This window comes from Terrapene carolina, unplaced genomic scaffold (genome assembly GCF_002925995.2).
Source record: "Terrapene carolina triunguis isolate 2854851 unplaced genomic scaffold, T_m_triunguis-2.0 Scaffold374, whole genome shotgun sequence".
Taxonomy (NCBI): domain Eukaryota; kingdom Metazoa; phylum Chordata; order Testudines; family Emydidae; genus Terrapene; species Terrapene triunguis.
The window spans coordinates 2231310-2252859 of record NW_020664725.1 but is presented as its reverse complement, the minus strand read 5'-3'; the positions used below and the strand labels follow the sequence as shown (position 1 = coordinate 2252859).

Genomic DNA, 21550 nt, shown 5'->3' with positions numbered 1-21550 from the left:
CCCCCACTCCACCCCTTCCCCTGAGCTACGTCCCAGGGGACTGCAGCAGGGTTCGGGCGCGCCCTGCACTCACCAGGCGGCGGGAAGTGGAGCGACCTGGCCCCAGCCCGCCCTGCTCTGACGGCTCCCAGCCGCGCCGCCGGTTCCCTCCTGCCCCCCAAGGCTGGGAGCCAGGGGAGCAGAGTGGAGCGGGCTGGGGCCAGGTCGCTCCACTTCCCGCTGCGGGGGTGTGGGGGGGGCACCGCAATGTCTAGGGACGGCCCTGGGCAGAAGTGAGAAGTGTGCAATAAATATTTCTGTTCTATATTTGGGGAAAAAAGCTAGATGATATAGTCTCATTTAGCTAGTATCTCTGGAGCAGTGGTTCTCAACCTATTTACCATTGTGGGTTACATATGCAGCTCTCTACATGTTCTGTGGGCTGCATCCACACAATATATGTGCTTAGGGTTACCATACGTCCGGTTTTTCCCGGACATGTCCGGCTTTTTGGTAATCAAACCCCCGTCCGGGGGGAATTGCCAAAAAGCCGAACATGTCCGGGAAAAATACCGGCCGGGCACTTCCCCTCCCGCGGCTCCTCTGCTCCTCCCCTGACTCTTCAGCTCTGTTTAAGAGCCGAGCTGCCCGAGCGCTCCGTATATGTATGCAGTGTAGTTGTAGCTGTGTTCGTCCCAGGATATTAGAGACACAAGGTGGGGGAGGTAAGATCTTTTATTGACCCAACTTCTGTTGGTGAGAGAGACACGCTTTTGAGCTACTCAGAGCTCTTCTTCAGGTCTGGGAAAGGCACTCGAGTGTCACAGCTAAATGCAAGGTGGAACAGATTGTTTAGCATAAGTAGTTAGCACATATTCTAAGGGACCATTCAAGGTTGGTAGAGTAGCCCATTGACACCTCTGCAGTCATAGGGCAAACAGTGGGGCTAGTGGGTTACAGATTGTTGTAATAAACCATAAATTCAGTGACTCTGTTCAGTCCATCATTTTTAGTGTCTATCAAAATTATAAATTTAAACTCCCAGGCTTGTCTTTTGAAAGCGTCGTGCAGGTTTCCTTGAGGATGAGGACTGAGAGGTCAGATAAGCGATCGCTCTGTGAAAAGTGTTCACCCACGGGCGATAGGGTGTTTTTGTCTTTTATCATTTTCCTGTGTCAGTTCATTCAAGAGTTCATTCACAAAGCGATCACTCTATATCTATATATAATGTTGGCCATATGTACAGGCTAGGGGACTCTCTCCTGGGAAGCAGTGACTCTGACAAAAATCTGAGGGTCATGGTGGATAACCAGCTGAATAGGAGCTCCCAATGTGAAGTGGTGACCAAAAGAGCTAATGAGATCCTGGGATGCATAAACGGGGGAACCTCAAGTAGGAGCAGAGAGGTTATTTTACGTCTATATTTGATACTGGTGTGACAGCTGCTGGAACATGTGTCCAGTTCTGGTGTCAACAATTCAAGAAGGATGTTGATAAATTCCAGAGTTGACAGAAGAGCCATGAGCATGATTAAAGGATTAGAAAACCTGCCTTATAGTGATAGATTCAAAGAGCTCAGTCTGTTTAGCTTAACAAAGAGAAGGTGGAGGGGTGATGTGATCCCAGTCTATAAGTACCTGCATGGGGAACAAATATTTACTAATGGGCTCTTCAGTCTACCAGAGAAATTTATAACATGATCCAGTGGCTGGAATTTGAAGCTAGACAAATTCGGACTGGAAATAAGGCGTGCCTTTTTAACAGTAAGGGTAATGAACTATTGGACAATTTACCCAGCCTTGTGGTGAATTCTCCTTTCCTGACAATGTTTAAATCCAGACTGGATGTTTTTCTAAAAGCTCTGCTCTAAGAATTATTTTGGGGCAGCAGGTCAGACTAGATAATCACAATGGTCCCTTCTGGCCTTGGAATCTATGAATCTTTCTCTACTTCTCCCCTTTGTTTGTCTTGCCTATTTAGACAGTAAGCTCTTCCGGGCAGGGACGGTCTGTTATGTGTACGTACAGTACCTAGGACAACGAGGCCCTGCTCTCATACGGGGACTCAAGGTGCTATTGTAAAGCAATAATAAGTTTCCTTCCATGTGGCCAAAAAAATAACGGGATTCATTGTTTTTATTGTAATAAAATCGGACAGCATTTCGGTGCAACTCTAGGTTATAAAAATGGCACCATGGATCTCCATGTGTATTGTGACTCCTGAGCAAATATAGTCAGTCACAAGTAAAGTGATGTTTGGCCTGGCTTTCCACTCTGTGAATGGAATTATACCAACCTCAATCTGTCGCAGCAGAAGGATGAATCAGGCTGCTGTTTCTAACTCCCCCAGCCCAGCAAACTCCCTCAGGCATCCAAGAGTCAAACTGGGGTCTTCCTTTCTCATGCATTATCGCCAGCAGTCAAGCTTTTGCAAACCAAACTGTGCCTAATAGCTGTTGAACCCAATGACCTTCTGTGGGTTTGCATGGGTGTAAATGACTGGGAATGGAAAGAACTCCGTTATGATGCACAAAAGGAAGAGACTCCAGCTCCCCTCTCCGGGGACAGCCGGAGTACAAAGCAGAACAAAAATAGGAATCTGCATACATACAGGGAGCAGATTTGCTGAGTCAGATGGTGCCATTTTTGCACAGTCACTCTTCAGCGCAGAACCACGTTTTAGTGTTGAGTCTAGCAGACACATCTGAGTCAGTGCACATGCTCTGAACAGTAGCCGTATTTAGGAAGCTGCTATAGCAATAAAGGATCACTTACTCGCCGTTCACATAGGGACATGCGAGAGGGTTTGAGAGAGAGTTTCGAATTCACTGGAGTCTCATCAATCCAAGGAGATCTGCTTAGCGAGGATGAATGGAATCCTCAGTAGTGCAAACAACGTCCATGCAATAGAAGAGCAGGTTTGGGAACCTGGAGGTCTCATTGCCGTACAGCTCTAGTTTTCACCACACAGAAACTCCCACACATTTCCTTCCATCCAAGTTTCTCCCCCCCCCCCCCCCCCCCCCCCCCTCCGCTCCCCCCCTCCCTCTTTTCCAGCCCCCCCTCCAGGACCCACCTCCCAGTTTGCTGTCCGGGGAGCAGCCAAGAGCACAGAGTGCAGTGTTGTTGCACAGAGGTAAGTGCTCTACTAGTAAACCCCAAGAAGTGACACACAGAGAGAGGCAGCCCTATATCCAATAGTGGGAACTACACTAGGAACCCCTTCAGCACCTTCCAGCACAGCTCCCCTCTTTTAGTGTCAGAAACACTAACACTGAAAACCGATCCAGGCCTCACCCCACACGTTAATACCACAGGATAGGCCACTGCCGGGATTTCCAGCCCCAGCACTCAAAAATCATGAAATAGGCTTAAAAATCCCGAGATTAAATAATGATAATAATCAGCTTGGGGTTCTTTTTATTTGGGGCTCTCAAGGCTTCCAGTGCGTGAGCTCTCAGGGCACATTTCCCTCACATTTTCAAGTATTTATTCGCAGCCCTGAGGACTAGAAACTTTTTCTTTTAATGGAAACTGAGGTTTAATGGAATCACATGACTCCAGGAGCTGGCGCTTTAAGTAGGGTTACCATTCGTCCGGATCCTGCCGGACATGTCCGGCTTTTTTGAGTTAAAAATAGCGTCCGGGAGGAATTTGTAAATGTCCAGATTTCCCCCCCATGCAGAGCGTGCACGGCTGACAGGGCAGCCGGCCGGATTGTGCCACTCGCACGGGGCTCTGACAGCCAGAGCCCCTCCTCCACTTCCCCCTCCTCTCCCCTGCAACTTGAGACCACTCCCCTCCTCTCTCTCCCTCCCTCCCCCTCCCTGCATTCGCAGATCGCCGGCCGGCCGTTCGCCTCGGGCCTCCGGCAGTCTGGAGCTCCTCCCCCTCCCCTGCTGCCGAGCACGCTCCTCTGCAGCACTCTGTTCTGAGCGGCACGGTGAGGGGGCCAGGGGGTCGGAGAAGGGGCAGGGAGGTTCTGGAGGGGGCAGTCAAGAGACAGGGAGCAGGGTTGGATGGGTCGGGAGTTCGGGGGGGGCTGTCTGGGGGTTGGGGGTGTAAGGTTTTGGGCAGTCAGGGTACAGGTAGGGGGTAGGGTCCTAGGGGAGCTGAGGAGGGGGGGAAGGTCTCAGGAGGGGGCAGTCAGGGGACAAGAAGCAGAGAGGCTTAGGTAGGGGGTGGAGTCCTGGGGGACAGTTAGGGGCAGGGGTCCCAGGAGGGGGCAGTCAGGGGACAAGGAGTGGGGGGGAGGGTTGGGGGTTCTGAGGGGGGCGGGAAGTGGGAGGGAGTGGAAGGGACGGGGCGGGGCTAGGGCAGGATGGGGGCGGGGCTAGGGCGGGGCTCCTCCCGTCCTCTTTTTTGATTGTTGAAATATGGTAACCCTAGCTTTAAGCAAAACATCAAACATTGCAGGGGTTGGCAACACTGCTTCAGTTCCCTGAGCCAGCTGAGCAGGTGACTCTGCCTCTCTGTTAACCTCCATGCTGTTCTAGGCACAAGTCCTCAATCAGTCCTCACACCAATGGGAGCTAGGCACCCACATGCCTTTGAGGAGCTAGTTCCTTTGGGTGCTCTGCTATAGGCCTGCAGCCCACTCCTCCACAGCGACTGCTCTGAAAGTGGCTTCCTTTCCCTCGGCCTGCTCAGAGCCTTCAGCTGCTTTCTCTGCTGTTTCGGGCAGTCCTAGCAGCACAGCCAGTTCTGAGAGCTGCTCCAGCCTGGGCCGAGGGAGGAAAGCAAACCCTGCCATCTCCCTGCAGGGCAGTCTGCCGTGCCCCCCTTCTCGGGAGGGGGTCCAGCCAGCTCTGACACTGGGTTGAGATGTGGGCAGCAGGAGTGTGGCAATCCCAGAGGCGAGCATTTCATCAGTGAAACCAGCAGGTGACACAGGAGACTGGATGCCACAGCCAGCTGCAGTTGAGACCCATCACCCTCCCTCATTAAGGACCTGCTAGCCAAAAGTGCAATTTCCCTATTACATGTCCCTCCCCTACCTACTCCCGACTCCTCCCCAATCCCTTCCCCCACAGTCTCTTCACCCGCTTCCCCCTTCACACTCTGCCCCCCTCTGACATCCCTCCCATCACACATTCCCTGCAGGGGGTCTCCCAGACCAGACCCCCTCCCCCATTCCCATGCCCCGGCCTCACCTTCCCCCAGCAGAACCCCTCTGCCCATTCCTCCATCAGCCACCCCTTCCCCACTGCACAGCCTCCCCTCCCCCGTCCAACACCCCTTCCCCACCGCGCAGCCTCCCCTCCCCCGTCCGACACCCCTTCTTCACCACTTCAAAGGGGGACTGAACTATAAAAGTGAGGGGCAAAACACTCCAAGTTCTCGCTCCCCCTCCAGTTCTCCCTTTTCACCTCAGAAGACAAAAGAAACAGACATTGGACTTTGGGAGCAGATCCTGGCCTGAGAGTTTGGTCAGCAATAGTACTGGAAATGTGGTAAGGGCACTTAATTTTGAACCAAGGCTAGTGTGTTATGGTTAGAAAGCGTTTTATCTTTATTTTTCCTGTAGCCATTTCTGCTTTGAGATCTGACACAAACAGCACTGCTGCCTGGGACGTGCTGAACGTTGCAAGGGTGCATGCGGGCGCCAGCCATTTATGCAGTGAGCAGCCTTGCAATGGCTTCCTTTCTTTAGCACAGACACACGGAGTACATGCGCATCTGTATATCACTCTTTCTGTATCTCTCTGAATTCACGTCCCCGGGTGGGAATCTTATGGGGATCCGTGTCTGGGGGGTCTGTGAGCAGGTGTGTCTGTAGCAATGCATCATTGGGTGAAGTGCTGGATTAAAGAATTTTGGGGCCCTGTTCACTATCGGAATTGAGGGAGACACCCACCTTCTCTGCCAGGTCTTGCCTCCTGGGGGGTGGGAGGCAATGGGGCTTGGGTCCTGCCCCAGGAGTAGGAGGCCCTGATGTGGGGGTCTGCTGGACAGTGAGGCTGCGATTCATGTCCTGCAGCAGGGCGGGCTTGGTTCCCCACTCCGGCCCATTGGCCCTTGCCACGGCGTGCAGATGGGGCCCTTCCTCTGCGATGCTTTGCCCTGTCCCCTTCCTGGCCTTGGGTTGTTTTTGTTGTGGGGGAGGTCATTGGGGGGCCCTTCGAGATGGGGGTTCTGTGCAAATGCACCAGGTGCACATTAGGGCCTGCTTGTGTGTCTCCCAGTGTGTTTGTGACCCTGGGTGTGGGTGTACTGGGGGGGTCTGTTAGTTGCGGGGAGGGCTGTGTGTATTGAGGGTAACGATGTCTGTGTGCTCTGGGTGGGGGTAACTCTCTGAGTTGGGGGTATGGTATAGCCATAGGCGCTGGAACTAGGGGTGCTGGGGGTGTGGCCGCACCCCCTGGCTTGAAGTGGTTTCCATCAGATCCGGGCCTTACAATTTGGTTCCGTGGCTCTCGGCACCCCTGCTACACGATTTGTTCCAGCCTGCCTGGGTATCTCTGAGCTGTGTGTGGGTGTCTGTGTAAGTAGGTCAGATGCAGTTTGCTGTGCTTCGTTGGGTGGGCAAGGTTCAGCTTCACAAGGCTCGCTGGATGGGTGGGTGTGTTTGTCCTGATTTCGTAGTTTCAACCCACTAAAGGATTTAATGCTCAATTTAGTTTAAAAACCCAGTTCTGGAAAAGGGCTGTGTCCCTCTCCCAAGAGCCCAGAGGTTAGGGCAGGTTTAACACCTCCAGCCTGCTCCTGGTCAGCTCTTCTTTCACAGTTCTGCTGGTGACACCTCAAGAACAGCCTGTCTTGTGGCTTGACACTCTGGTGATCGCCAGATAGCTAGATGTGTCGCAACGGCCAAGACGCATCAGAAGCTCTGACCAGAGCAGGAAGAACACAGGTGATAGGATTGTGATGGGTTCCCCCCGGGGCGCCACCTGGAACTAGGGTACCACTGAGCCCCCTCACCCACCAGCCTCTGCTTCCTCTCACATTGTACTGCTGTGACAAGCTGCAAAGCCCTCCAGCCTGCAATTTCACCAGCACACATACAGGTAGGGACACACCCAGCTGCAGTTACATGCAGGCTCTCTGACCAGCCCCTGCAATGAACCAACAATGGAAAGGCTACAGCTAAAGCAACTCCCAAATCCCCATGCACACACCCCCCGGAGTATAAACCCAAAATTATACTTGTCTTGTGCTGCACAGGTAACTGTACAGCGTAAGCTCATAAAATTCACCCCCTCCCTCAATGTGGAGAGGAATATGCAACAGCCTTTGCCCCTGAATTATGATTCCCACATACTTCATTGCAACTCACTGGTTTAGATAAAGCAAAAACAAGTTTATTAACTAAAAAAGATAGATTTTAAGTGATAGCCAACAGAGCAAAGCAGATTACCTAGCAAATAAATAAAAAATGCAAACTAAGCTTAATATACTAAATAGATTGGCTAGGAATAGCAGATTCTCACCCTAAGAGATGATAAAAACAGGCTGTAGATTCTTAAGGGGCAAGCTGCACTTGCTTACAGCTTGGAATTTCCAGGTGTTCCATTCACAGGCTAAAAATCCCTTTAGCCTGGGTCCAGCACTTCCCCCAGTTCAGTCTTTGTTCCTCAGGTGTTTCCAGGAGTCTTCTTGTATAGGGAGTGAAGAACACCAGATGATGTCACCCCCTCCCTTATATAGCTTTTGCATATGGCAGGAAGCTTTGTTTCAAAGCTTGGTTCCCAGACCAGTCTGTGGAAAAATACTGACATGCCAAGATGGAGGCTAGAGACATGCGGTCACATCACGTCTATGTAGAGTCATAGCAGCCATTAGTTGGAGGCTGTCTGTAGCATTTGCAGGAAGGCCCCCCAGGTAGGAGATAAGCTTCTCCTAAGGCCAATTGCTTTTTCCTAGTGGTCCATTGCCCTGAATAGGCCGTTCCCCACCCACTATCCAGATTGAAAGCATCTTATCTAGTGGGCGTTACCCAGGTGTAACTACATTTGAAATATAGACACATAGTCAATATTCACAACTTCAGATACAAAAATGATACATGCATACAAATAGGATATTTAGCAAATCATAACCCTTCCAATGACACCTCACATGACTAATCTTGCTTAAAATACATTACAATGATGTCATAATCATATCATAATAATATCACTGTGAAGAATATAGGGTGCAGTGCTACAATGATGATGTAGCCAATATCAGCGTGAAACAAGAGAGATGGCCCTTAATGTTTCCAGGCATTAAACCTATGGATGGGAAGTAACTCCCCTCATGGGAGTTGAAGCATCTGGCCTCCACCCTGTTAGGGACAGGAATGGGGCTGCTTAGACCATAGCTTTGATCTGGAATGGTGATTCCTGTGACCTTGAGCGATATATGGGAAGCTACGTCGTGTAAATGTCCATTTCTCCCTCTGTTGCTGTGAGGTTTCACAACTGTATATCAGTCTAATCTCTGGGGCTGCTTTTCCTCTCACTCACCCTGAGGTCAGGCAGGAGCAAGTCCACTAAAGTCCATGTAGTTACTAGGGTGACCAGATGTCCTGATTTTATCGGGCCAGTCCCAATACTGGGGGTTTTGTCTTATGTAGGCGCCTACTGCCCTACACCCCAGTCCCGATTTTTCACACTTGCTACCTGGCCACTGTAGTAGTTACACTGACATAAATTCAGTGTAAGAGAGAAGAATCCAGCTCTGTCTACTCTTCTCTTCCAGATCTAGTTTTACAGCAGATTGGATCAGGCTGCAACACACTGAAAGCAGAGAAGCAGAAGGGCACATATTTACATGCCCTAATGACGCGGAATCGTAGAACTTTCCATGTAACATTAAATATTTGATACTATTTGGTCTGCGGCTGTATTTATAGTCTATGAAGTCTTGTTCCAGGCTGCCTGTCCCTTTAAGTATTTAAAGTGTGTTAGAAGCAAGGGGAGTTGCTGTGAAATAAACTGGAGAGGAGAAAAAAAATGAAAAGCATGAAGAGAACTGGAGCTGAGTGAGTAGGTCTGATAGGCTCCTCAGCCAGGAGGAACTGGGTTACGTAGGCAAGAGGCTCTGTTCAACTTGAGCACCTGCAGAAGGAGCTGATCCGGAGAGAGCAGGGCAAAGCCAAGTTACAAGTGGAGCAGAAAGGCAGATCCTTGCCGTCCCATTGCTTAAGCCTCCAGTTGATTGGAAACCTCCTAATCGGATTGGCACCAGGGATGGACTGCTGCAATGTATGTACAAGCCTATTTGCTTTTTAATCCAACAGCAACAAAAATGCAGGTTACTAGTCCTTGTTGCAAAGGACTGAAATCAAGGTGTCCTGGTAGAAGGGGTGCAGGGTCTGTTGCCATGGCTGAACTGTTCTCAGCAATCGAAGGGTGCAGATACGCCTTCCTTTCTCGAGGCACTGAGGTGTTGGGGGCAGGCGGTGGGGAGTTCTACCCAGGGCATGTTACATTGTTACATGCACAGGCTGTGACTAGTGGCATGGAAGCAGGTTAATTTGTGAAAAGTAAAAAGCATGAGGCTGTGGACTGAAATGTCTCTATTTCCTTTTCAAAACGAGTTGTTTTAGCAACCAGCTCTGGACTCTTAAATCTGCTCCACTGCATGGCAGGGTAGTTTCTATTGCAGGGTTTTTGAACATGAAATAATAATGGTACCAGTTGAAATGCTAGTTTGTGTGTGGGAGTCTCTCTGCTTATTTCTGTTCCGGCACTCAGGAGAGGATGAGAGCCGGGAAAACAAAGTCCTTTCCCATGGTGCTGAGGAAAAACAGCAAGTTGCCACTTAAACTGCCTTTCATTTATTTATTTAGTTTTTGGAAGGAAAGCCACCAGCCCAAACCTGAAACTCTGAACTTTGGGCAACCAGACACCTTCTCCTTCTGAGCACTTAGGAGAATTGCACTTTCTAATGACAAAAGCAACTAATGAATTGAAGCTGTCTGCAGTTAGATCAGCATTTAGACAGAGCTGGGGTTCATTTAAGAAGGACGGTGATAAATTGGAGAGGATACAGAGAGGAGCCACTCAAATGATTAAAGGATTAAAAAACCTCCCTTGTAGTGATGGACTCCAGGAGCTCAGTCTGTTTAGCTTAACAAAGAGAAGGTGAAGGGGTGACTTGATTACAGCCTGTAAGTACCTGCATGGGGAACAAATATTTAACCAGGGGCTCTTCAGTCTACCAAAGAAGGGTCTAACTTGATCTAGTTGGGGGAGGAAGCTGAAGCTAGACAAATTCAGGCTGGAACTAGGGCGCACCTTTTTAACAGGGAGAGTCCTTAACCTTTGGAACAATTTACCATGGGCTGTGGTGAATTCTCCATCAGTGGGAATGTTGAAATCTAGATTGGATGTTTTTCTAGACGCTCTGCTCTAGGAATTGCTGGGGGCGGTTCTGTGGCCTGTGCTCTGCAGGAGGTCAGTCTAGATGATCACAGTGGTCCCTTCTGGCCTTGGCCTCTATGCATTGTAACAGGAAGACCCAGCAATCTGCGTAGCTGGCTGGCGGCTGGGTTTGCAATGCTCGCTCCGTGCTGTAGTACGGTGGTAACGTGGAATTATCCCATTATCCTATTTGCAAAGCTGGGAGATGTTGGTATTTGGCGTGTTACTGTTTCCCATAGGGCTAGGCTGTTTTCAGCAGCTTCAGTCAGGAGTTGGCGGATTCCTCTTTTAATGGACTAAATGGGATCAAAACCCAATGCACTTGTGTCACAGCAGCACTTCACACCACGCTGGTGTATCCAGGGCCTGGTTGTTCCTTCTAAAGCCACAGCCCCTTTTGGACATGGGGATGCTGAGTAGAAGGACATTTCCTAGAGTCTTTGTGCCTATGGAGAGCATGGAATGCCTCTGGGGAGCATGAGCAAGAGTGGTAACTGCTACACCTCTTTGAGCGTATAGTATGTGTGCTGGTCACAGAGCTGATGTAAAGTGAGTAGGGTCCTGGCCCTTCCCCTGCCCCATATGGGGTGCTTGTCTCCACTAGGATCTTGGACACTAAGAGCTGGGTTCTGCTCTCACATACCCAAGAGTAACTCTAAGAACTCCAGTGGAGTTACTCCTGATTTACAGTGGGATAAGTGAAAAGGGTTTCTGGCGAGCTCCTGTGGGAGAAGAAGCCCCCCAAGGCACCTATGGGAGAGCAGCCCATGGCTGGTGTGCAGCATGAAGGATGGATCTGGAATAAAACACTAGTTCACAACCGATTCAGGCTTGTGAGTTTTGAATGGTGAGTCCTCAGAAGAGCTCAATTGGCCAGAACGTAAAAGAGAGTTCCCTTGATTCCTCCCAATCCTTTCTGTGCCAAGCCTTATTACTAGTTGATAGATGCTGAAACTGAGGTGGGAGGTTAAGTGACTTGCCCAAGACCAGGGAGGGAGTTGTGTGGGATCCGGATCGGAGTGCAGGAATCCCTGAGATCTGGTTCTGTGCTGTTATGATAAACCGTGGCCACAGACACCTTCTGAGGCCCCACAGTTATTCGCTAAGGTTGGATTTGGAACTTTCAGTCCCAGAAGCTACTCTCCCCTGAGCTCAGGGGGAACTCTGGGTGTAAGCAGCAGATTTCCCCAGGGACTGGGGCCAGCTGTTAGTAGGAGACATGAGGTCAAACACTAGGCAAGTCTATAACACCCAGCCCTCTGGACACTGAGCCATCTCTGACTCCTGTAACATCACACGTTGCGTAGCTCATGTTAGTGCACCCTGATTTTGTAAAGAAACCTCCATTCAAACCAGACCCCAAAATAGCTTCTAGAGCCTGATGTGGCGTAACTGATAGAAGAGTATCTTGTGACATAAAAAGGAAAGTACGCTGCAGCCAGAAGGTTACTGACAAGGAGATGTTGAGAGGCATAGGTAAGGGTGGGGAGGGATGGTTTAAGATGAGATTTGACAATGATGGGAGGAGCTGAGATGGGGAGATGCACAGCAGCAGCTCCAAGTGGTGGGAGTGTGGTGAAGAAGACACCCCAGGGCCCATGGACTGGGGTGTTGAGAGACGGCTGTAATACCCCTGAAGTACTGGACGGGGTCATTAACAGGATGCTCTGCACAGGGGAGAAACCCCTCTAAACGTGGTAGCTGTGGCTAGAGTTAAAGAGCCAAATTCCGAGGTTTAATCCTTTTCCCCACTTCTCTGGGCTCCCAGTGTTCATGCTGCACCTTATCATGAGCTGTAGTGGGGCCTCTGCCCAGCACACCCAGCCAGTGCTGCGCGCCGACCATAGCCCTACTTCTCCCAGGTCTCCCTGCGGTGAGTGCAGAGACTGTGACTGGAGCTTCTGCGTGGGATCAACAAGGGGGAAAGGCTCTTGTACCCTTTCCCCCCTTCCTGTGCTCACTTTAGGGGCCACAGCCCATCTGACCCTCAGTGCACCCTGCACACCCCCTGTCTCACACCAAGTGAAATAGAGACAAGGGTCCTCTCCTAAGGTGGTTGCCTGGCACCCCCAGGCATTCAGATCCAGAGAGGTCCTCCCTATATGTGTTCAGGTGGGAACTGTCTGGGGGGTAAACCCAGGCTGTTATTTATGTTACAATAGCCCTTAGCTATGCCAGCTGAAATCAGGGCTCTGTACAAATACACAGCGAGAGAGATGCCTCAAACTGCTCACCAGCTACACAGGCATGAGAGAAAGGAAAGATTTGTCTCTCTATTTTACAGACCCAGAATTGAGGTCCAGAGTGACTTGCCCAGGATCGTGCAGCTGCCCTGGTTTAGCACTGAACCCTGATTTCCTGAGTCCCAGCTGTATAACTTAATCACCGAGCTATCCTAGGTTAAGCTCCTTGTTCTGCTTCTGACAGGCCATTGGGGATGCTGTGCCTCTCCTTCCATGACCCATCTGGCCAGCCTTGCTAACGACCAGAGCTCAGCTGTTAACCTGAGGGAGTCGGACAAACAACATTCTCAATAGGGGACCTCAGGTCCTGGAATTCCATCCTCTAAGACTCTTCCTGATCTCCTTTTCTCACTGTCTTCATCAGTAAAACTGGCCTCTTCTGCACAAGAGCAGCAGAAAACCCGGAGGAATGCTCAGAGCACAAATCAACCGTTCAAATATAGAGCAGGGCCTTTCCCTTCTGGACAGAGGCCAGCCCATTGTGTTGGCAGTGCACAATAAGCACTTTAGGAAGGAGCCTTTCTAAGAAGAGATCACAAAGGTGGTTTATTTGTATATGAGGAACCTCAGATGCCTAGTGATACACTGTCAGTGCTCAGCTATGGTAGTGGTGGGCAGCAGTATAGAGACATCTTTATGAAAACGTGGAGTTCTGAAAGCTGTGAAGTCTAGTGAACTCTGTGGGTCCTATTGAATGAGCTATCCTAGGCCAAAAAACTAAAATGGTAACCCAAATAGCATCCAGCAGTGCTGGTCTGTACAGAAAAGGCCCACAGCTGGCACTTGCAGTGTGAAGGCATGATGGTAAACTGGTCTTTCAGCATTGCAAAACCACGTTCAAGTTAAAGTATGCGCAGGTAGGCATGAACATCTGAACCATGAATGTAGAGATTAAAATGATAAATGCCTTTAAAAGCAATTAAATGTGACCAGCAAGATGCTAAAGCAAATAGGCCATTCAGAGCACGAAGATCTCTAGGAACTGCAGGAAAGGATGTGTCATTTTAAAAGTAACTTTGAGCAGAGCATGTGTGTGATAAAATTTCAGGAATGAATGTCACATACATCCTTATGAGTAAGTATTGGTAACAGCTCTGTCGGCAAGTCATGCTGGCAGATAACCAATTATCACATTATGGTGTTTAACAAACTTCAGTTTAGTCTTGTCTTTACTCTCGTTCAGCTAAGACACAGAGTGAATAAGCATCCAAGTAAAGTTTGGCTTTGGTCTGGGTTGTGCCAGGTGTGTATTGAATATACCCCAGCTTGGGTTGGTAGTCTCTGGATATGGCTTATGCCCTGTGAGAAGGCTAAGGTGGGTGATGGATAGACCCATGACTAGCTCCACCCTTCCTCAGGTCTGGTCTTTTCTCTGTGATGTTCCTGCTTTGGTGGTGAAGTTCTTCTTTAGTCTGGACCATGGGTGGTGGGTAAGCAGTTTCCAGTCCCTCTTAGTTATCGGTCACTAGGAAGGACTTCTAGGGCTCCGTTCTTGCTGAAATCTGGTTTCCATAAGTCACAAAGATTATACTTCTCTGCCTTTCACAACTGAACTGGTGCCTTTGATAGAACTTCCTCAACACACCAGAGTTACTGCTGCTAGTTGCTTGTTGTTACAATTTCAGTATTTGGACTGTTTATAACCCCCCCTCCCCACCACCACCCATGAGACAGATTGATGCCTTCAGGTCTCTGTCCGAGATGGGTGCAATCTTGGAGGCTGTTTTAGCCTCTTTATAGTGCAGTAGCAGTTGCGCCATAGTGTGATATATGGGTCAAGCGTGGGTTTTCCTCAGAGCTTTTTGATTAAACATCTTTTTAATTTCTGGTTATTTGGAAAAAAAAAAATTCTTGTCCCCCCTGCTATTTTGGCCATTGGTGCAAAGAGCACCTACCTCTTAAATAGCTCCCTTGCTGCTCCAGTTCCTCTCCCAGTTTGTGCTGTGTTTTGTGTCTCCTCATTTGCATCTCTTGTTTACTGGGTCTGTATATGATGAGTCTGCCTTAACTTTACATATGTCATTGTACTGAGGACTCTGCTTAGTGTCAGGGCTGGCCCTAGACCCATTGGCTCCCCAGGCGAGAAGCGTCTTCAGCGCACCCCCTCCATTTGTTAAACTTTTGAATACCTCATTTTGTATTGCATTTGTAGCTCATTTCACAACTTGGATGCATGATTTGCATGTGTGATTTATCCCTGTCATATAAGACAATACATTTGCACACTAGGATTTGTAAATCTGTATTTATTCATGCCATATATCTGTGAGGGCATGGCTGACAACATTCTAGGAGGTTCGAGGAGACTTGTTCTCAGAAAGTCCGGAAGGTTCCACGTGATTCTACAAAGGCCCAGAACATTCTAGGAGGTTAGTGAAAAACGAATCCACATACAGAATACCTGAAAGATTTTACTTCAAACATTCTATTTTCTCTTTTGTCGCAAACAAGAAAAACAGCCCCCCGAGCCAGTGCCCCCAAGCTTGGCACCCCAGGCGGTTGCCTGGGTTGCCTGCCGCTAAATCCGGCCCTGATTACTGTGATAGTTCTGTGTGGGGATCCGGAGCAGTCCAGTTTGTTCTTCTGGGTGACTTGCCTCGGGGTGTCTCAGGCATTGTTTGATTTTCACTGGAAAAAAATCCCAACGTCAAACAAATGTCTTTTGATAAGAATGTTCCTGTGTTTCAGCCGGCTCTGGTTTGGGGAGAGATCGCTTGCTTGCTCCACTAGTCAGGCTGGTACTATTGCAGCCTGGGAGTGATGTTATCTAGGAACAGGTTGTGCTTTCATTTGGATGGCGTCCTGGATCCTTTACTGCTGTGCAGGAGAGTGAGGGTTTGCTGTATTGGCTGATGGGGCGCCAGAAGCGACATGTATCTTCCGTTCTGCTCTCCCAGCCACTGATGCTGGAGTTCCTGTGACCATGGAATAGCTGCTGAAGGCCTGGAGATGTGGGGTGTCATCCCAACTAGTGAAGATGGCTGTTAAGGTTGGCCCCCAGATTTCCCTCCCAGGTAGGAGAAAGGATTGAGTTATACTGCTTGCCGTTTTATCAGAGGCTGTCAATCTAGTAATTTCTTTAATGCTTAGAAAGCCTGCAGTTAAGTTATAGCCAGTCAAGCTCCCGGAGCATTTATTATGAGATCCTGATATATATAATTTAGTTCCCTTGTCTCTGTAACCAGACGCTGTAGTGATGCTGGTGCTTTCAAGTTACTGATGCTTCTCTCCTCCATCTTCTCTTTTCTGTTGTCTTTGCTTACATCCTCTTGATGCCGTTGGTTTCGCAGGTCACAGAGTTTAAGGCCAGAAGGGACCATCAGACCATCTAGTCTGACCTCCTTATATAACAGGCCACCAGCATCACCTGACACCCGCACACTAACCCTAGCAACTGAAATGAGACCCCCCGCCCAGGAGACTGGACTGTTCTGTGCCACAGGCAGAGAATTGGAGGGACTGAGGTGCGCCAGGACCGAGGCCCTGCCATGGCAGTGAAATGGTTACATGAGAGAGACCCAGATAATCTTGGCAGCTGATGCTCTAGGCTCTTGCTAGCTCTGTTTTCACAGATTCTCAGCTTGCTGAGCAGTGGAGCATCCTCCATTATGTCATACAGATAGCCAGGATTGTACTGGTGTGGAACAGAACAACTGAACAGCTCGGCTTACTGATCCCAATGAAAGGCTCACTGGTATTTCCTAGCATTGTTCCTCTAGCTTGATATCTGGGAATGGCATGACCCCGCTGCCCTTGCTGGTGTGACCCTGCATGTACGGTACGGGGGACACCCATTTTCAGGAGTGCTCCACCCTGCCCTGCCAGCTTGACCTTGCATGCACGGCATGGGCGATGTCATGCCACATGGGGGATGCCGTTTTCAGGAGTGCACCACCCTGTCCCTGGTGTATGTGAGGTCACGCCAGCAGCATGCTCTTCAAAATGGTGTCCCCTGTCCAATACAGGACAATGCCATGTCAGGTTTTGTCCCAGTACTGGACAGGGGACAAACCAGCCAAAAATAGGACCGCCTGGTATGAAACCAGATGGGTGGACTCCCTAGACTAGCATGATTCCTAATGTAGGGGAAGATTGCCCCGCCTCTGGGAAAGGGGGTAAACAGTGAGGTGGCAAAATTTGCAGATGATACAAAACTACTCAAAATAGTTAAGTCCAAAGCTGACTATGAAGAGCTACAAAAGGATCTCACAAAACTGGGTGAGTGGGAAACAAAATGGCAGATGAAATTCAGTATTGATAAATGCAAAGTAATGCACACTGGAAAACAATCCCAATTATACATACAGAGTGATGGGGTCTAAATTGGCTGTTACCACTCAAGAAAGAGATTTTGGAATCATTGTGGAGAGTTCTCTGAAAGCATCCACTCAATGTGCAGCGGCAGTCAAAAAAGCTAACAGAATGTTAGGAATCATTAAGAAAGGGATAGATAATAAGACAGAAAATATCATATTGCCTCTATATAAATCCATGGTACACCCACATCTTGAATACTGCATGCAGATGTCGTCGCCCCATCTCAAAAAAAGATATATTGGAATTGGAAAAGGTTCAGAAAAGGGCAACAAAAATGATTAGGCGTATGGAACGGCTTCCATATGAGAAGAGGTTAATAAGACTGGGACTTTTCAGCTTGGAAAAGAGACGACTAAGGGGGGATATGATAGAGGTCTATAAAATGATGACTGATTTGGAGAAAGTAAATAAGTAAGTGTTATTTACTCCTTCTCATAACACAAGAACTAGGGGTCACCAAATGAAATTAATAGGCGGCAGGTTTAAAACAAACAAAAGGAAGTATTTCTTCACACAACGCAGTCAACCTGTGGAACTCTTTGCCAGAGGAAGGCCAAGACTATAACAGGGTTAAAAAAAGAACTAGATAAGTTCATGGAGGATAGGTCCAACAATGGCTATTAGCCAGGATGGGCAGGGATGGTGTCCCTAACCTCTGTTTGCCAGAAGCTGGGAATGGGCGACAGGAGATGGATCGCTTGATGGTTCCCTGTTCTGTTCATTCTCTCTGGGGCACCTGGCACTGGCCACTGTCGGAAGACAGGATACTGAGCTAGATGGACCTTTGATCTGACCCAGTATGGCCGTTCTTATGTCTGCTTACTGCTTCCTTTGGAGCAGCTGGTACTTAGGAGACAAAGCTAGATGGGCCATGGGTCTGATCCAGTCTGGCAATTCCTGTGTTTCTAGTCCAGTATCCTGTCTCTGATGGTGGCCAGCCAGATGGTTCAGGTGAAAGTGCAAGAAACCCCTTAATGGGCACTGATAGTTTAACCTTCCTATACAAGAAGTTTCTTCCTAACCCAGGCAGTCAGTGTTTGGCATATGCCCTGGAACATGAGGTGTTTACCCAGTACAGCTTTTGTCCCCATCTCATGTAGCTACCTGAACACTGTTTATTGTTGCCAACAGAATTCTGATGGGTACTGCAGTGAGATTTGTTTAACTCAAAGTTTATTTTTATAATGCCACTTTTTTAGCATCTTTTCACTTTGTCTTTAGAACTTCGTTGGGGCGGGGCTGTCCTTTACTATGTGTTTGTGCAGCACTAGTGCAATGGGGCCTGACCTTGGTTTAAACTACAATAGAAACGTTAAATAATAGAAGGTGAGACTCTCTCACCATTGGCATTTGGGTCTGATTCAATGTAATCAGGACAGTGGCAGCATTGTCATGCAGTTATTACCCTTTCCCCCTCCTCCCAATCACTACCTTTTAAAATATTCAGGCTGTTCTTTCTTCCTCCTCCAAACCGAAGAATTTTTCAACACTTCTCTGGCAAAACAAAACAATCAAGTGTAATGAACCTATTGCTAATTGCAGTTTGAAGAGACGGTGGGCTGAAATTAGTCAAACTGTAATTAACTTAGCACAACTCAACACCTTATGGAAGATTCAAAAAACAATTGTTCATTTCTGTTTCTTTTCCTGTTTTTCAGTTGCAATGTGGTAATCTTGGCCCCGATTCTAATCTCAGCGCCAGTGTAAAGCTGAAGTAACTCTGCCTTTTTCAGTACAGTCATGCCAGGTCTCTGTTAGCATAGCTGGGATCAGAATCAGGCGAATAGCTGAACGCTGGAGTCAGCCTGCAGGGCCAGCCCGGCGATGAGAGAGTGAGCTGGGGCAGGTCTAGGACTGGGGCACTTCTGGAGTATCAGCTGGTTGTCTACTCCAGCGGTTCTCAAACTTTATTGCACTGGAACCCCCTTCTGACAACAAAAATTACTACACAATAGGCGCTGACTTCCCCTCCTTTCCCCTGGGTGCTCGACCCCCCCTCTGCCACCGTCCCCACTGCATCCCTTCAATGAGGCCCCGGCCCTGCCCCGCCCGCATTCCAACTTCTTCCCCAAATCCCCGCCCAGCCCCGGCTCCTCCCCTGAGCGCGCCACGTTCCTGCTCCTCCCCCTTGGCGGCGGCTGGATGGGAAACGCTTGGGACGTAGGCGGAGGAGTGGGGATGCGGTGTGCTCAGGGGAGGGGGAGGGGGAGGAGGGGAGCTTGGCTGCCGGTGGGTGCAGAGCACTCACTAATTTTTCCCCGTGGGTGCTCCAGCCCCAGAGCACCCATGGAGTTGGCACCTATGTACACAAACCCAGGAGTGGGGACCGAAGGCTGAGCCCGCCCCAGTCCTGCCGCCCTGGGCGGGGGGCGGGGAGGGGAAAGCTGAAGCCCTTGCCTGAGCCTCGCTGCCCCGGGCGGTGGGGCTCGGGCATCGGCTTCATCCCCGGGCCCCAGCAAGTCTAATGCCAGCCTGGGCGACCCCATTAAAACAGGGTCGAGACCCCACAGTTTGAGAATCCCTGGTCTACTCCATTCCAGTTCGTCACATGTGTGCCGGCCCGCTGAGGGCAACGGGAGTGTACAGGTCCCTTAGGGCCTACAGACGTAGGAAGGCAAGAGGAGTTGCACTGGTGTCTGGAAGGGAAGAGTCTCGCCTGCAGAACCTGTAGTGCTAGTGATGTGCGAGGAGGAGTGCCGCTGAGATCCCAGGGGATTTTGCAGGGCAGGCGCTTACAAGCTGCTCGGGGTAAACTGAGAGACGAGAAAGGTGGAAGCCCGTGACGCCATGCTTCCCGAGTCACTGTTCATCGCAGAGCTGCCTTTCAAGGGAATGCATTGCTAACTTGTCTAGCATTGGCTGGAGCCCATGTCACAAGCCATGGCAAGCAAGGAGCCTGTACAGAATCCAGCCCAGGCACTCCAGGGAGCTCCTCTGGCTGGAGAGAGGGAGTCCTCAGGCGTGTGACCGGGTGGTATGCTACAGGGCAGGGGTCTCCTGTTTTGCTCATAGGCTTGAGAACCCTAACCCAGGCCTCCCCACACTGCGACCCCCTATGTCTCTTCTCTGTGAACTAGCCTCCTTCCCCCGCTATCAGGACCGTCCTATCCCCTCCCCTGTGGTAGCACAGCCTGGCGGTGTACAGCCTCCCGTGTGTGTTGCGTTGACTCTGGCTCTGCCTCTGTTCCAGGAAGGGGCCTGCACCAAGCTGGACGAAGACATCCTGGATATCCCACTAGACGATCCTGACGCCAACGCAGCAGCAGCCAAAATCCAGGCTAGTTTCCGTGGTCACATGACTAGGAAGAAGATAAAAGGGGGCGAAATAGACCGCAAAAGCAAGGACCCCGAGTGTGCGAGCAGCACCCGTGTAGGGGACCTACGCAACGGAGACTAGACAGCCAGGTGAGCTCCCAACCATGCTGGCCTGCTGTCCCAGGGGCTGGAGCGGCTTGGCCTGCCGTCCTTCCAGAAATGGGTACATCAGGAACGCTGACCTGCACATCTGTGCTGGGGGGCAGAGACCTTCAGGGCACAGAGCCCCCTTGACTCCCAGTGGGCCAAATCCTGACATCCTCATTTGAGCTGATTCCTGGACTTAACAGCCCATTGACTTGACTGGGAGTTAAGGGTGCCCAGCACTGAACCCCAGGCAAGCTGCTGTAACCCAGTAGAAAACGTATACAGCCTCCCTGCCCATCATCAGCCTGTTTTCTTTGGGAGCAGAGGCATGGGGGTGATCTCCAGGACAAAATGAAAAAGTATGGCAGGGAGTGGGGGTTCCTTAGCCCTCATACAGCACTTTCCCTCCAGGGCCCCAAAGGAGAGCCAGAATCATTATCCCTGTTTTACAGAAGGGGAAACTGAGGCACACAGGGGCGGTGACTTGCCCAAGGTCACCCACTGGGGCTGTGGCAGAGCTGGGAATAGAGCCTAGATTCTCTCCAGGCTAGGGATGGAGAAGTCTGTTTGGGTAAGGTCAGCTGGCTAGAGCCTTCACCCCACCCTGAACATGTATCAAACTTCGGAAGTTTGAGAAAGTTCAGCAGACTTTCTCTGTACAAGGTTCTGGCTTTGCGCTGCTGCCACAGCAGTGACTGGTCCCGCCCTGGGCACAGAAGGGACCAGAGAGAGACAGTTTCCATGGAATTTCTGACCTGATTGAAAACAGCAAGTACCAGAAAGTCGTGGGTTCTGGGAAACTTCTAGTTCAGACTTGTAGAGCAGAGAATCTTCTGGTTTGGGACATGTCGAGGGTCTGATCTGAAAGGTACCTCCAGCTCTGAGATTGTCCCACGCTGATCTCGATAGAACGGACGCTAGTGTCTAGTCAATGGGGACATTGATAGTCGGGCTTGCTGGAGATGTCTGCACTGCAGCTGGAAGCCTGCTTTGCAGCCTGGGTAGACAGACGCATGCTTGCTTGGCTTGAACTAGTGCGCTAAAAATAGCAATGTGGACGTGGCGGCATGGGCTAGCCACCCACGGACATGCCTGCCCCACCTCCTGGGTCCAAGTGTGGGCGGCTAGACCGTGCCGCAACGTCAACGGTGTTAATTTTAGCACACTAGGCTGAGCAGAGCTAGCGCATGTCTATCTACCTGGGCTGGGAGAGACACCTGTTGTGGCCTCCAAAGGGAATGCATAAGGGGTCTCTAGCGGA

The 21550-nt window shown here is 50.0% G+C and overlaps 1 protein-coding gene across 1 annotated transcript in view; it reads left to right on the top strand.

Annotated features, from left to right (window-relative positions):
- Positions 1–20284, top strand: part of NRGN (neurogranin) — a 32903-nt gene extending 12619 nt beyond the window's left edge. Inside the window, exons 2-3 of the mRNA XM_029912894.1 lie at positions 3036–3114; positions 20078–20284. Of these exons, the coding sequence (XP_029768754.1) occupies positions 3036–3114; positions 20078–20284 (286 nt within the window). The remainder of the gene's footprint in view (positions 1–3035; positions 3115–20077) is intronic.
- The last annotated feature ends 1266 nt before the right edge of the window (positions 20285–21550 follow it).